Here is a 14,278-nt window from a genome sequence, read left to right as displayed (position 1 = left end):
GACCCCCTGCACCCAAATACACCCCGACCCGGTCTCTCCGGGATGGGCACCACTCACCGGAGGAGCGTTGTTGTTCATAAACACCGTTGGGTCCTGCAAAGGGGGAGAAGTTTTGTGAGAGGCATGCAAAAAAGGAAAAAAAAAGGGGAAAAAAAGGGATTTTCCTGATTTCTGGGAGACTCATGAAACACATCACTGGAACGCATCTCTGCAGGGTCTGGGAATGTGGGAGGGGAAGGGGCTGCATGCCTGGTGCTGGTCCCATCTCCATCCCATCCCATCACCCCTACCCGCTCCCCGCCTGCTCCGGGGGTACCAGAAACCTCAAAGTGCTGCTCCAAAAAACCCTGAAGCTTAATTCAAGCAGCTGTCTGCAGTCGCTCGGCATCCGACAGCACCGGGGGCGAGGGGAGCTGGGCTTTGCTTTATCAGCTGTGTGAGTTGATCGAATAAAAGATTTTCTGTCTCCTTCCAAGCCCGTCTCACCACAAGCTGATGCATTAGTCACACGTTAGCTATCTCCAGTCCTTATTTCAAAAGCATTATAAAAGCTCATTAAGAGGCGATTGCAAGTATTTAAAAATTCCCTAAGTTTCAAAATATTCATTTTTGAAATGAAGCAGCTCCATGAGGTTTTTACAGGTGGGGAAAATAAAGGGGTGCAAGAGGTTTGGCTGCTGTAGGAGCTGTTCCTCTAAGTAAAAGTGGCTTTTCCAGCCATGAAGAGCAATCTCAACGGCTGCTGTGGCTCTTCCACCACCTTCACGAGGGTGCAAAAGCTGGAAGCCCCCGGCCCGAGGCTGCTCACCAGGGATTGCTCCTCCTGCCGCAGCCACTGGTAGTCCTCCGCCATCTGCTTCTGCTGCTTGTCCAGGACCTGCCGGATCTTGAGCCTCTCCATTTCCCAGAGCTTCTGCGCCTCCTCCCTGCTGTTGGGACGGAGGAAATCTTCCTCCTGGCATGCAGGGCCGGCGGTGACCGGGGGGCTCAGGAGTCAGAGCCCCCCCTTGATTTCAGCACGGGAGCCAGAGCCCCGCTCCGCGCATGCAAAGCCATGCGCCAGACCCCAACGGCCGTGAACCCCCAAACGGAATTTGGGGAGCGCTTGGGTTTCCAGCAGGGAGGGGAAACCACGGGCTGGCCCCAAATATCCCACCACCGTATCCCAGCACTTTCCGTGGCAGCATGCACGGGCCGGCTTGGGGAGCAGCTCCTCCGGCCTGTGGTGCGGCCGTGCTTGGCACCACGGCTGTCCTGGCACACCGGGCAGAGCACCTCAGGATGTGTCCCAACACCCAGCTCCGGTGGCAATGCCGAGCGCGAGGAGCCAACCCAAAGCCCCGAGGAAAGGCAGCCGCCCGTCCCCTCCCCGTTTTTGGGGATGCCGTGCCACCTGCTCATCCACCAACATGCCTTCACCGGGATGTGCATGCAAACGTGCGCGATGCGGGGCTGGAGACACCCCAGAGCCCTTCACGGGCTTGATCCCTCCAGCCTGCACACAGCACCCGTGGGGTGACAGGATTTGGCCCTCCCGCAGCTGGGTCGGCAGCAACATTGAGCTCAAAGCAGCGGAGGCGGCAGCACAGAGCGGAGCACGGTGCAGCGAGCATCCCTCCCACCGAGCCTCCTGCGAGGTCCCCGGCGTGCCCAGGATGAGGCCACGCAGGACCGGGATGTCCTCTGGATGCCACGGGAGGGGGGAATCCCTCTCTTACCCTCATGCTGTGGCGCTTGAAGACATTGTGGCGGTTGAGCGGCGGGGTGTGCAGGGAGTTGGCCGGAGACTGGTACTCGATGGGGTTGGTGAGCGTAGGCGAGCTGGCACACAGGCCCTCGGGCACCTGCGGGCGGGCAGGGGAGGGCAGGCAGCGGGGCGGCGCGGGCACAAAACAAGGCCACGGAGGGGTTAGTGCGGACGGACAGACGGACGGACGGAGCAGACAACGCGGGGGAGAGCGGCTTTTGCACCAGGAGCAGCCTCTGGCCTCATGCCCGTCCGTGCAGCAGGATCGGGACCTTCCTCCCTGCTCGGCTCTTCCTCGCCCTGAGCGCGGGTTTCAGACCTCCCGCGCTGCTGCCTGGACCCCTGCCCAGCCCCAAAAGAGCACCCAAAATAATTGCTCTTAAGGGCTTCAGCCTGATGCTGCTGGGACCAGCACCGGTCCTTGCAGAGGGGGTGACCTGTGCTCCCCCAGGACAGCCAAAATCAGCCCAGGTAACACCAGAGAGCAGCAAACCTCCTCTCCTCCCAGCCGTGCATGCAAACCAGCCAGTGCAGAACATGCAAACTGCCTTTCCTTGGGGCAAGAGCCTCTCTGCCAGCTCTGAGGGACGGACAAAACACGGGGAGGGCAGGGCAGGGCATGGCTGAGCCCCGAGTGGTGCCGTGTCCTGCTGGCAAGGCGGCGGGAGGCACTCGGTGGTGGCACGGGGCACCTCGGAGCCCCAGAAGCCACGAGCCCCCACGGGCTTGAGCTCCAGGCAGGGCTTTTCGGCGTTGACCCCTTTGCTCAGGTCCCGGTGGGATGCTCCGGCCATGCAACCTTACCTGGAACTGCAGCTTGGGAGCCAGGAGGTTGCTCTGGGGTGGTGGCTTGTACCTGGGTCTGCTGGGCTGCGGGGAGCGAAGGAGGGAGAAAGGCACGGTGGGTGCGAGACCGTGGAGGTCCCGCTTCTGCGGCACCCATCAGCGGGTCGAGGCGGGGAGATGAACCTGCCTGCGCCGCCCGCAGGGGCTCCGCTCTCTCCTCACCTTTGGAGGTGGCTCCTGGAAGGACGGCGGCTCCATGATTTTGGGAGGCCGGTGGCGGTTGTTCCTCTCCTGCTCCTTGGCCAGCTCCTTCTCCGTCAGGTAAATGTCACTGCAGGGGGAGATGGAGGGTGACACCCTAAGGAGGCAGCATTGCCACATCTCCCATCCCCAGAGCATGGGGATGCTGGAGCTGGATGGGCCATGGAAAACACGAGGGAGCAAGGAGGGATGGGAAGAGGGAAGGGAAAGGACTGGGAGGACAGAGCACGGTCCTGGCCAGCCACACCAGTGTCACCATGGCTGGCCCCAGCGAGATGTGGGGTCAGGACTCCCCTGCAAGACCCCTCCCCGGGAAGCCGAGCATTTCCATTTCAGCCCAGGCACCACCCCCCCCCCCGGGGGCAGGTGGGCTCAGAGGGCCTCAAATGGTCCTTTGAGTTCGGACTTGGCCAGAAAACTCCAGACCCAAAATCTCGCACGGTTTCATTCTTCTCCTTCACCCACTTGCCCACCCCTCCATCAACCCACAGATCCCCCAGCCCATCATCGGTCCCCCGCCTCCCCGCTCACCTCAAGCTGCAAACCAAGTCCTTGAACTTGGGCCTTTCGCTGGGGTCGTAGTTCCAGCAACGCGTCATGAGGGTGTAGAGGATGGGAGGGCAGAGATCGGGCTTGGGCAGGCGGTCGCCCCTCTCCAACACCCCGATCACGTCCTTGTTCTCCAGCCAGAAGAAGGGCTGCTTGCCGTAGCTCAGGATCTCCCACATGCACACAGCTGTGGGAGCAACATGAGGAACCTCAACTGATGCTAGAGCTGGGGGACCAGCCCCTCGCTTGGGGTTTTTGGGGACCTGGTGACAGTGCCACCCTTTGCTGCGTGGCACCAGGTCACTTGGCTGCTCGGCCTTTCTGGGCCCTGGGTGAAAAACGCAGAGGAAAGAGCTGCCTGCTCTCCCGAGGACGCTGCAAGGAGCCCAGCTCCTGGTTGCTGCTGGCCATAGGACTGGTAGGGACAGACAGAGGGACAGATCAGCGCCAGAAGCCACGGGGATGGGCTGATAGGTGGGGAGATGGCTATTGGCAGGGGGTAGAGTTTAACTCAGCCCCCTGACTGTCCTGAATTCACTGGAGGAGGAGGAGGAAGCACTTAATGATGGTTGAATTGCAAGAAGTTCTGCCCCGGGAGCCCTTTCCCCAAGGGCAAGGCTGGGATAACCCCCCCCAGCTCCGGAGCAGGATTTATCCCTGTGCATTAAGATGACGCCACGGGAGGTGGACAGCACGCGGGACCCCGCTCCGTCCCCGTCCCACCACGCACCGAACATCCAGACGTCGCTGGCCGTCGTGAAGCGGCGAAAGTTGATGGACTCGGGTGACATCCACTTGATGGGGAGACGGGTGATGGACGCTGGAGGGAGAGACAGACGGCGGCCGTGCTCACTGCAGGGGGGACGGAGCAGCCCCAGCGCAGGCAGGGCAGGGCAGCCAGGTCTCACCACGGTCTCTGCCCCAGCCCCTTCCCACCACCCCGTCCTGCTGTTGCAGCGAGCCCCACTGCGTGCTGGCTCTGCCGTCCAGAGAAATCCCTGCTCCAACCTCACAGGGTCGGAGTGAGCCCCAACCCCGTCACGCAGCTCTTACCTTTATAGTACTCCTCGTCCTCGATGTACCTGGAGAGCCCGAAGTCTCCCAGCTTCACGCACTCTGGGGAGGCCACCAGGACGTTCCTCACGGCAATATCCCTGCAAGGAGAGAGACCCTTGGCTGGGGAGAAGGGATGGAGAAGGGATGGAGAAGGGGAGCTCACACCCAGACAACCAGCTCACCCAGCTGCAAAAGGGGTCTGCAGCAAAGGATGCTGCCAGCCTCTGCCCGCTCCTGCTCCCCGCTTGCCTGGCCCCCACGGGCCCTGCCGTCCCCTGCCTCTCCTGGCATCCCACCCGCCTCCTCTTCCCTCCTGCCCTACCTGTGCACGCAGTTGATGGCCTCCAGGTAAGCCAGGGCTTTGCTGATCTGCAGCGCGTAGAGGATGAGCGTGGGCACGGCGAGGCAGTGCTTGTTCTGCTCCAGGTATTGCCCCAGCTGCAACGGGACGAGCGAGGGGGGCTCAGGGACGGAGCAGGGGCAGGAGGGGTGGCAGGGGGACGGGACGGGCTCCAGCAGTGGGACCCCGCTCACCTCTCCGTAGGGATAGAGCTCCATGATGATCCAGGTGGGCTCCTCTTCTGCGATGCCGATGAGCTTCACGATATGGGGGTGGTCCAGCTTCTTCATCAGCACTGGGGGGAGACCCTGTCAGACACCCTGCAATGGGGGCCCCCCCTCCAGGAGCCCAAACCCCTGTCCTGGGGTGCAGGGGCAGCTCTCTGCCGTGAAGCCAGAGACAGAGCAGGAGGAATTGCCAGGAATAGCCTAGTACATCCCCAAAGGGGCTGGGGCTCCTGGTTCCCAGATCCCCAGGGATCTCCATCCAGGTGGTGCCCGCCTGCTCTCACGCAAGGATTCAGCAGCTTTTCTTCTCCATCCCTCCCATAAACCAGGTATTTTGGAGGACAGACACATCACAGGGCACAGGACTCCTCCCTCCTCCTGCTCTGTCCCGCGTTGCAATGGCAATTTGTCCCCAAGCAGGGACCAGGAGATGCCAGGGCAGGGTTCCACCATCCTATCTCTAACACCCCACCATTGCAACACTGCAAACACTGCCGGGCCCCCCACATCTGCCCTCTGCCCACCTAAACGAGCCTGGGGTGGGGCTGAGCAGGCTCTGTCCCCCCCCCAAAGGGCAGCAGGACCCCCCCGGCGTACCCGCTTCGCTCAGGAACTTGTCCTTGTTCTCCGGGCTGCAGTCCTTCTTGCAGGTCTTCACAGCCACGTTGACCCGCTCCCCCTTCTGCAAGGAGAAGAAGAGGTGGGGGCTGCTTTGCCCCGCTCCGTGGAGGAGGCAGGCAGGGCAGGGAGAGGGCAGGACGCTCACCGGGGTGGTGTAGATCCCCTCATAGACCTCTCCGAAGAAGCCTTCTCCGAGGATCCTGCCCAACGTGACGTCCTCCCGGGAGATCCCGTAGTGCTGAGCTTCACGGACAGGGGGGCAGGGCAGAGGCGGCAGCGTCAGCGGGCGGGAAGCTGCCTGTACCCCTGCCCGCTCCGTGGGCAGAGCCCCCATGTTAAGCAGGAGATGTTGGTGATCCCTCTCCATCACCCCCTTTGGCGAGGACCCACAGGTCCTGCCCCATGGCACGTGGGGTGATCCCAGCTCCTTCAGCCCCATTGGGGAGCAAGGTGCAGGCAAAATCTGGTTCCCAGCTTTTCGGGGATAGGGTGGGAAATTGGGGTGGGCAGGAGGAGGTGGGAGGGCTTGGTTGGGGTGCTGGGAGATGGCCAAGAGGGCACCCAGGGGGGTGGCACCTACCTCCAGACCTCGGTCTTGAAGACTCATCAGGGATTTCGGCATAAATATCGGAGTCTAGGGCAAGAAGGAGGTTGCAGGCAGGGATTCAGGCAGCTCACCGGGCAGCGGGGTTTCTTGCAGCATCCCCATGGGGTCTGGCCCCCTCCCCTGGGACGCTCGGCTGCATCTCGACCCCCAGGCAAAGGGCTGGGGGTGTCCAGCTCCACCAAACCCCCAAATCTCCATGCACCGGTGTCCCGCAGCCCTGCCTGCATCCCCCGGCTTGGTGGGAAGGGAGGAGAAGAGCCAAAAAACTCACCCACGCTCACGCTGTCCGACAGCACGGACTGCCTCTCCTCCAGGTGCCTGGGGGAGGGAGGAGGTGGGGGTCAGGGAGCGGGGTGGGGAGGCGGGAGGGGGTCCCAGCCCCGCTGCGGGGCTGGATGCTACTCACGGGGCCGGGATCTGCGGCAGGCTGATCCTCTTCTCCTGCTCTGTGGAGAGGACAGCGGACAGTCATTTATCTCCCCGATGGGCCCCCACAGCGTCTCGACCACACGTGCAGTGAGTTTGGTGGGTCTCAGCTGGGGTCACACCAAAGCCACGGGTGATGCTGTGGCCACGGAGAGAGCAGAGAAGGGGGTCGGTGCCCCCCAGGGCGCTCACCTCTCCTGGGGAAGACGATGAGGGAGGTTTCCAAGTCCCCTTGCAGCCGGCAGTAGCCATCGATGAGGTCGGCCATGTTCTCCGCCTCGGCCAGGGAAGCTGTCTTGATAGCCAGGGACTGGGGGAGACGGCAGGGACGGCTGAGCCCAGAGCTGGGGCAGGGGGATGCTGGGATGGCGGCTCCCCCCCTTCTCTCCACCCTGGGGTAGCCCAGTGACCACCTCCCCGCTCTGCAGTGGATCCCAGTTTCTCCCAGCACCCAGGGAAGCCTGGAGGTGCCCTGCTTTGGGGCCAGTCTCCCCTCGGCCGGGGCTGGGGGCAGGAGCTCTCTCGGTGAAAATGGAGCCATCCACCAAGTCCTGCCTAACCCCCAGGGCACCGGGGGGTCCCTCCATCCCACCCACACCCCCCAGCACCCGGGGCATCCCCCCCAGTGCCTCCTCACCTGGGGGGTGCCGCTGAGCCCCAGCTGCAGCACGGCCCGGCCATCCTCCACGCTGGAGCACTTGATGGACTTGATGTGCTTGAATTCGGCCAAGCACGTGGGCTGGGGAGAGAGGCAGAGCCCCGGCGTCGACTTTCATCACCAATTTAAGAGCAGCCACCCCCCACTCCCCACCCAGCACCCAACACCTCCCCGTACCTTGGCCTCCTTGCTCGTCATCTGCCGGATGCCCTTGGGTCCGATGACCAGGTCCACCGTGATGTTCCACCCTTGCTGGGGGGGGGGGGCAGCAGAAGGAGGATGCAAATTTGGGGGGAGCGTGTACCCCCAGAGCCAAGTCCCTCCCCCCCCCCCGTCTCCACCTGCTGCAATGGGTGAAACGCCCTCGGGAAAAAAACCTCCCTTCCCAAAGGGATTTGGAGAGAGGATGGTTTGGAGAGGGGATGGGGGATGGTGCAAGGCCAGGAGCCCGGTGTGGGTGGTTTTGCTCCTCCTGAACCCCAAAGGGGTCCCCAGCGCTCCTGGTTTGCCGCCTTCTCACCCCAAAGGGGTTCAGCAAACTTCAGGCACTGGCTTGCGCCCACCGGGCTTGGACGCCTGGGGGTGGAAGGTCCCCAGAGCCCCCCGCTGCACCCCCAGCCCCTCTCAGCAATCAGCATCCTCCCAAAAGGCCCTGGGGCCTCCCCTCACTGCGGGGGGGCTGCAGGATCAGCAATCCCCTCCCCAGGGGATTTGGGGTTTGCGCCTCCCTGGGGGGACAGCGAGCGATTCCCAAGCCTTGGAAACTCCCCGCGGGGCCTCCCCTCAGCCCAGCATGGCCGAGCTCCTCTCCGAGCCCGCGGACCGCGGCAGGGAGCAGCCCGCAGCAGGGTGGCTTTGTCCCCGCAGCCACCTGCGAGCATCCCGGTCCGCGCTGCCCAAACGGTGCCAGGGGACGCTTCGGGTGGCAGCTCGGATGACTACGGTCCCATCTTTAGCAAGACTTTGCTGGGTTTAAGGCCATGGGAGATGCAGCCTCAAACACCAGCTCATGATGGAGGTTGTCCTCATCCTGCAGCGGCCCCCCTGCACGGTGCCTGGCACAGGGGGCACAGCCAATGCGCCTGGCCCCAAAGCACCCATCCCATCCCCATCCCATCCCATCTCATCCCATCCCCATCCCTTCCCATCCCATCCCATCCCATCCGGCGGACTCACGATGAGCTCGCAGCGGTAGGTCTCCTGGTCGATGTTGGCGAAGGTGGAGAGGGTGTGGAAGAACTTGAGGATGCACTCCTCCTCCCGCAGCAGCGCGTACTGCTGGAAGGTCTGCTGGATCATCTTCCGAAACTGCTTGGGCTGTGGGGGACAGTGGCCGCTAGCCACGCCGGCCACGTGCCAGGCACGCAGCGGGGATGTGGGGTGCAGAGGGTGTGAGCTGCACACAGACACATGCATGCACACGGACACGTGCACACACACAGACACGTGCACTCACCTGCAAATATGAATACGCTTCCGCACGTATGCACGTGCATCTACGTGCACACCCACGCATGTCCACATGTGTGTGCATGCCAGCATGCCTCCGCGTGTGTGTGCTCACTCATGTGTACTCGAGTGCGGGCAGCTGTGCATGCACACATGTGCAAACCAATGCGTGCACACGTGATGCACATGCGTGTGCACACAGATGCATCATCACATGTGAGCAGATGCTCTTGCATGCATACACATGCATACGTATGCACATGCATGCGATACACCTTCACGTGTGTGAGCAGACACGCCTATACATGCAAACCCACCCGTGCACACTGATATACACAGGAGCACACGTGGCACTGCATGTGAATGCACACACAGAGGCAGCTACACCTTCACGAATGTGCGCAAAGCTCCACGAGTGTGTGCAGATGCGCGCACGTGCATGTGTGTGCAAAGCCACACGTGCATGCTGATGCGCACGCTTGGCCCCACATGTGCATGTGTACACACGCACGGGTGCGTGCATGCAGACACATCTTCATGTGTGTGAGCACAACCGCACCCGTGCACAAGCGCGGGCCGATGTGCGCACGCGTGCAAATCTACGTGTGCGCTTCGGTGCGCGCACGCGAGCACCCCCAGCCACGGCTGCGCATGCTCACGCACCTTGCGCCCGCACACCCAGCCCTGCCTGCCCGCACCCACTCACCTTCAGGTTCTCCTGCATCTGGCTGGGGAAGAAGAGGTCCAGACCCACCTCCTTCCTGCAGAACAGAGACCCCCGTGCACGTTAACACCCCGCGGGGAGGCTCCCCGGGGAGCTGCAGACGGGCGGAGGTGGGGAGGAGGCACCCAAGTGGGTGCTGAGGGGCAAGGGGGTGCTCCTGGGGGAGAAGGTGCCCACCCAGCGCAGGGTGAAAGGTTCCCATCTCCCCCCGCTCCTTGCACCCTCCCCATCAGCGGGGTTGATGGCTGCGGGAGGAGGATGAGGAGCTATGGGAGGATGAGGAGCTGCGGGAGGAGGACGAGGAGCTGCGGGAGGATGAGGAAGGCCATCTGCAGATCCCCAGCCCCTCGGGCCTGGCTGGACGGGGTGGGGGGTTTAGGGTAAGGGGTTTTCTGCCCAGCGGGACGGGCTGTGCCTACTCACTCCAGGAACTCGAAGTTGGACTTCTTGTCCAGCGCGTTGTGAGGCATGTCCTTATAAAACCTCCTGCAGGAAGGGAGGGACATCAGACAGCCGCCCTGTGCTCGCGTCCCCCCGCCGCGTCCCCCCCCCACGGCACAGAAGGAGCTGGAAACTCCCTTCCCTACTGGAAAACCCTCCCTGGCCCCGGCCCCGCTCCCCCGTCCTCCCCAGCCCTCCCGCTGCGGCAGACGGGCCAGGACAGGCGGAGGCACGTACCTGAGCTCCAGGCAGCCCAGCTGCAGGGCCATGCCTTCGCTCACCTTGCTGGCGTAATTCTGCATGTACTCGCTCCGGAGCTGCCGAGGAGACGCGGGGGTCAGGAGGCAGAGGGGATGCTCGCAGGGCATGCTCGCGAGGCATGCTTGCAGGCGATGCTTACAGTGTGTTTGCAGGGGATGCTGGCAGAGGATGCAGGCAAGGGATGCTGGCTGGGGATGCTCGCAGGGGATGCAGGCAAGGGATGCTCACAGGGGGTGCAGGCAAGGGATGCTCACAGGGGGTGCAGGCAAGGGATGCTCACAGGGTCCACACCCTCCCACATCCCGCACTGGGACGCAGCAGGGGCAGGAGCGCGGTGAAGGGGCTGGGACTGGCCGTCCCCGATGGAGATGCACAGGTCCAGCAGCAGGATGGGACCCGTCAGCAGCCCAGGGGGAAGGTAAATGGGCTACAAGGACTTGGGGCTCTTGGGAATCGCCATTTCTGGGCTGGGGCGGAGGAAGCACCCTCCTGGAGCTGGGGAGTGGGTCAGGGTAGGTGGAGAGCAGACCTGGCTGGGGCTAGGAGACCCCCGGGGCCACCTCTGACCTGCTGGTAGAAGTAGAGCAAGGTGGTCCTGTCCTCTTTGAAACACTCCACGAAATCCTCTGGCAGATAGCGGATTTGGAGATCGTACCTGCCAACAGGAGAGCCCCTAATGAGGACCACGCCGGAGGAGCTTTCCCTCTAACGGGGCTCGGTGGTTCCCGTGCCCCTGCCCCGGGTGGGTTTGGGGACGTGGAGAGGGACACCACCACCATGAGGTCCTACCTCCATTCGGCTTCCAGGTGCAGGCACTCGTATTTCTCCTGCACTTCGCCCACCGTCAGATCGGGGTGCAGCCAGTGGATCTCATCCGACTTCACGTGCTTCAGGCGGAGCCCGTAGCACTCGGCCAGCTTGATGTCGGGCCCGATGCGGCCGCTCACCAGGATGGACCTGATCACCTCCTGGGGTGGAAAGGAGCAGGGCTGTGACCTGAGCATCCCCAGCCAGGCTCCAGATGAGCCTTAGGTAGCAGGAAAATGAGGAGGAAACAGCACGACCGCAACACAAATGTCTCTGGAGCAAAAACACAGCTCCGGGAACAGCCACCAGCCCCAGCGGTCTCCATGTGAAGCCTCCAAAGATGCCTCCCGCTTGCTCTGCAACAACCCACAGCCTGAACATGTCTCATCCAACCTCCCAGAGGTGTTTTGGTCGGGGATAAAAGCCCAGCTGGGTCATTTCCACCCTTCCTTATGCCTCAGCTGAGCTACACCCCACGCCCAGCATCGGCTGCAAGCAGGTGGCAAAGCAGACATCGTTGCTGCTGATCAGCTTGCAGGGAGTCCCCAGGACCCTGCCAGGCCTCTGCTCTCACTCTGGTAGCCGAAAAGCCAACTAAAAATTGATGGTTATTAGCAAAACCAGTGGCCAAGCTGTCCCCGAGGAGTGACCGTCTCCGGCTTGCTCTGCTCCTGGTCCTGCTGGCTGCGCTCCCACCCCTGCGTTGGGGACAGCTGGGCTGTGGCCATTTCCCTTCCCCAGGCATCTCCTTCCCAGCCTGGGAAGGCTTCTCCTTCCCTCCCCATCTCCTTCTCCTGCTCCGACCGCTCCTCTGAAACCTTCTGCTATGCCCACGACCTCCTCCTGGAGATGGAAGGAGGGGGACAGCCCTGTCCCCCTCCATGTCCCACCAGTTGAGGAACAACCCCCAGCTCAGCTGTACTTTGGTCACCTCCCTGCGGCTTCATTCCCAAGGATTTGCCCCAGGAGAAGGCACAGCATCACCCATTGCACCCAGGGCACGTCTCTCCCATGGTGGACACCAACCCTGCAGCACCCAAGCGCAGAGCCGGCGGGTCCCCAGCACCCACACATCTTCCCCCAGCTGGGAAGCCACAAGACTCCAGGTAGGAAGGGTGAGGAGCGCGTTTCCAGCCCAAAGCCACCATGTCCATGGTGGAAAGGCACCAGTGCCACCTTCACTGTCCTCCCAGCCCCACGTCCCCACAAGCAAAGGGCAGAAGTCGGGTGCAGAAGTGGGAGGAAGGACGTGGGTGCCAGCGTGCAGTACGGACAGGAGAAGAAGCGGTGCCGCTGGCCTCGGAGCTGGGCGCACCCCCGGGGTGTCTCGGGGCGATGGCAGAGTCACCCGAGCAGGCAGCGACACCGCAACGTGGCCATGGGGAAACGCCGAGGGCCTGGGGCTGTGAAGGTCACTGTCCCCCTCACCACCGGGGACCCGTGTCCGTGCAGGGCAGCGGGGATGGAGGAAAGGTGGGGACCCAGCTCCGGCCGGTCCCCAGCCTCCTCCCGGCAGCGCGGGCTGAGCCCCGGCCCCGCAGGGCACCGTCGTGTCCCAAACCCCCTTGTCCCCTGGCCTCCTCCCATCGCTCCCTGCGCCGCTGTGCCCGAGGATGTCTTCTCCCGGGCGAGAAGAACCGTGGCCTGGAAACTCCTCTTTGCTGCCCACGAAGGAGACCAGCAGTGACCTGCCAGGGCCGATCCTCGCTGCAAGGCCCTCGCCCTTTGCAAGCTCCCCTCGGCCACCAGAGATGGACAAATTTTCTCTCTGTTCTCCAGGTTTTGGTGCTTCTCAGCCACAGGGCTTCGGGGGGCTACCATGCCATGGGAAAGGGTGTCTGGACAAAACACCCCCCCTCCCCTGCCCTCTCCACCCCCCTGCCCACCTACCCGGATCTCCGTCGTCACGGGGCACTTCACCAGCTTGAAGTTCTTGCCCATATTGAAGCTGTTGCTGTAGAAGCAGACCTTGAGGATGCGCATCTCCTCCTTGTCCATCTCCAACGTCCCCATGCCCAGGGTGGCCTCCAGCGTCCCGGCCAGGCTACGGGAGGAGCTGCTCCGCGGGCGGCCCAGCGCCTCGGGGATGGCCGACATCCTCACCACGCCCGGGGTGCTAGGAGCTGAGCATCCCTTCCCTGCGGGAGAGACAGCGCGCTGGGGACACTGGGGACACTGGGGAGGGGGGGGCACCCCGCGGGGTGGGGGGAGAGGGTCAGGGAGATGGGGATGGGAGAGGCAGGGGTGGGATGGGGACAGCGGGGACACCCCGGGGTGGGGGGGAAGGGAAGGAGATGGAGGTGGATGGCAACAGCGTCCTTGTCACCTCCAGAGCCATGCCTCTGTGTCCCCAGCACCTCCGGAGCAACACCTCCATGTCCCCATGTCCCACAGAGCAATTTCTGTGTCCCCGTCACCTCCAGAGCAACACCTCCGTGTCCTTGTCACCTCCAGTGCAGCACCTCTGTGTCCCCATGACCTCCAGAGCAATACCTCTGTGTCCCCATCACCTCCAGAGCACCACCTCCGTGTCCTTGTCACCTCCAGAGCAACACCTCTGTGTCCCCGTCACCTCCACAGCAATTTCTCTGTGTCCCCAGCACCTCCATAGCAATAGCTGTGTGTCCCCATGTCCCTCCAGAGCAACACCTCCATGTCCCCATGTCCCTCCAGAGCAACACCTCTGTGTCCCCGTCATCTCCAGAGCAACACCTCTGTGTCCTTGTCACCTCCAGAGCAACACCTCCATGTCCCCGTCACCTCCAGAGCAACACCTCTGTGTCCCCGTCACCTCCACAGCAATTTCTCTGTGTCCCCAGCACCTCCATAACAATAGCTGTGTGTCCCCATGTCCCTCCAGAGCAACACCTCCATGTCCCCATCTCCCTCCAGAGCAACACCTCTGTGTCCCTGTCACCTCCAGAGCAACACCTCTGTGTCCTTGTCACCTCCAGAGCAACACCTCCATGTCCTTGTCACCTCCAGAGCAACACCTCTGCATCCTTGTCACCTCCAGAGCAACACCTCTGTGTCCCCATCACCTCCAGAGCAACACCTCCGTGTCCTTGTCACCTCCAGAGCAACACCTCCATGTCCCCGTCACCTCCAGAGCAACACCTCTGTGTCCCCATCACCTCCAGAGCAACACCTCCATGTCCTTGTCACCTCCAGAGCAACACCTCCATGTCCCCATCACCTCCAGAGCAACACCTCTGTGTCCCCATCACCTCCAGAGCAACACCTCCGTGTCCCTGTCACCTCCAGCGCAACACCTCCGCGTCCCCAGCACTCACCACTCTCTCCCCCCACGAACGCCGG

General features: G+C 62.8%; 1 protein-coding gene across 8 annotated transcripts in view; it reads right to left on the bottom strand.

Annotated features, from left to right (window-relative positions):
* PTK2B (protein tyrosine kinase 2 beta) overlaps positions 1–14,278 on the bottom strand; it is a 30,122-nt gene that overhangs the window by 2,835 nt on the left and 13,009 nt on the right. For 6 of the 8 annotated variants that reach the window (XM_082307594.1, XM_082307595.1, XM_082307596.1 and 3 more), the window contains exons 2-26: positions 12,851–13,098; positions 10,943–11,121; positions 10,721–10,808; positions 10,130–10,209; positions 9,875–9,937; positions 9,434–9,488; positions 8,455–8,595; positions 7,456–7,530; positions 7,258–7,359; positions 6,813–6,930; positions 6,601–6,640; positions 6,466–6,512; positions 6,168–6,221; positions 5,733–5,830; positions 5,564–5,648; positions 4,934–5,034; positions 4,722–4,837; positions 4,397–4,497; positions 4,074–4,163; positions 3,326–3,530; positions 2,756–2,864; positions 2,552–2,617; positions 1,719–1,844; positions 809–955; positions 58–93 (exon numbers count right to left, since the gene is read on the bottom strand). In XM_082307594.1, coding sequence (XP_082163720.1) covers positions 58–93; positions 809–955; positions 1,719–1,844; positions 2,552–2,617; positions 2,756–2,864; positions 3,326–3,530; positions 4,074–4,163; positions 4,397–4,497; positions 4,722–4,837; positions 4,934–5,034; positions 5,564–5,648; positions 5,733–5,830; positions 6,168–6,221; positions 6,466–6,512; positions 6,601–6,640; positions 6,813–6,930; positions 7,258–7,359; positions 7,456–7,530; positions 8,455–8,595; positions 9,434–9,488; positions 9,875–9,937; positions 10,130–10,209; positions 10,721–10,808; positions 10,943–11,121; positions 12,851–13,057 — 2,529 coding nt within the window. In that variant the 5' untranslated portion in view covers positions 13,058–13,098. The remainder of the gene's footprint in view (positions 1–57; positions 94–808; positions 956–1,718; positions 1,845–2,551; positions 2,618–2,755; positions 2,865–3,325; positions 3,531–4,073; positions 4,164–4,396; positions 4,498–4,721; positions 4,838–4,933; positions 5,035–5,563; positions 5,649–5,732; positions 5,831–6,167; positions 6,222–6,465; positions 6,513–6,600; positions 6,641–6,812; positions 6,931–7,257; positions 7,360–7,455; positions 7,531–8,454; positions 8,596–9,433; positions 9,489–9,874; positions 9,938–10,129; positions 10,210–10,720; positions 10,809–10,942; positions 11,122–12,850; positions 13,099–14,278) is intronic. The other 2 variants (XM_082307593.1, XM_082307597.1) reach the window with 1 other exon arrangement.

The sequence above is a fragment of the Platalea leucorodia genome (assembly GCF_965183815.1).
Source record: "Platalea leucorodia genome assembly, chromosome: 3".
NCBI classification, from domain to species: Eukaryota; Metazoa; Chordata; class Aves; order Pelecaniformes; family Threskiornithidae; genus Platalea; species Platalea leucorodia.
Note: the sequence above shows the minus strand (reverse complement) of the source record. Positions and strands in the feature narration are given on the sequence as shown.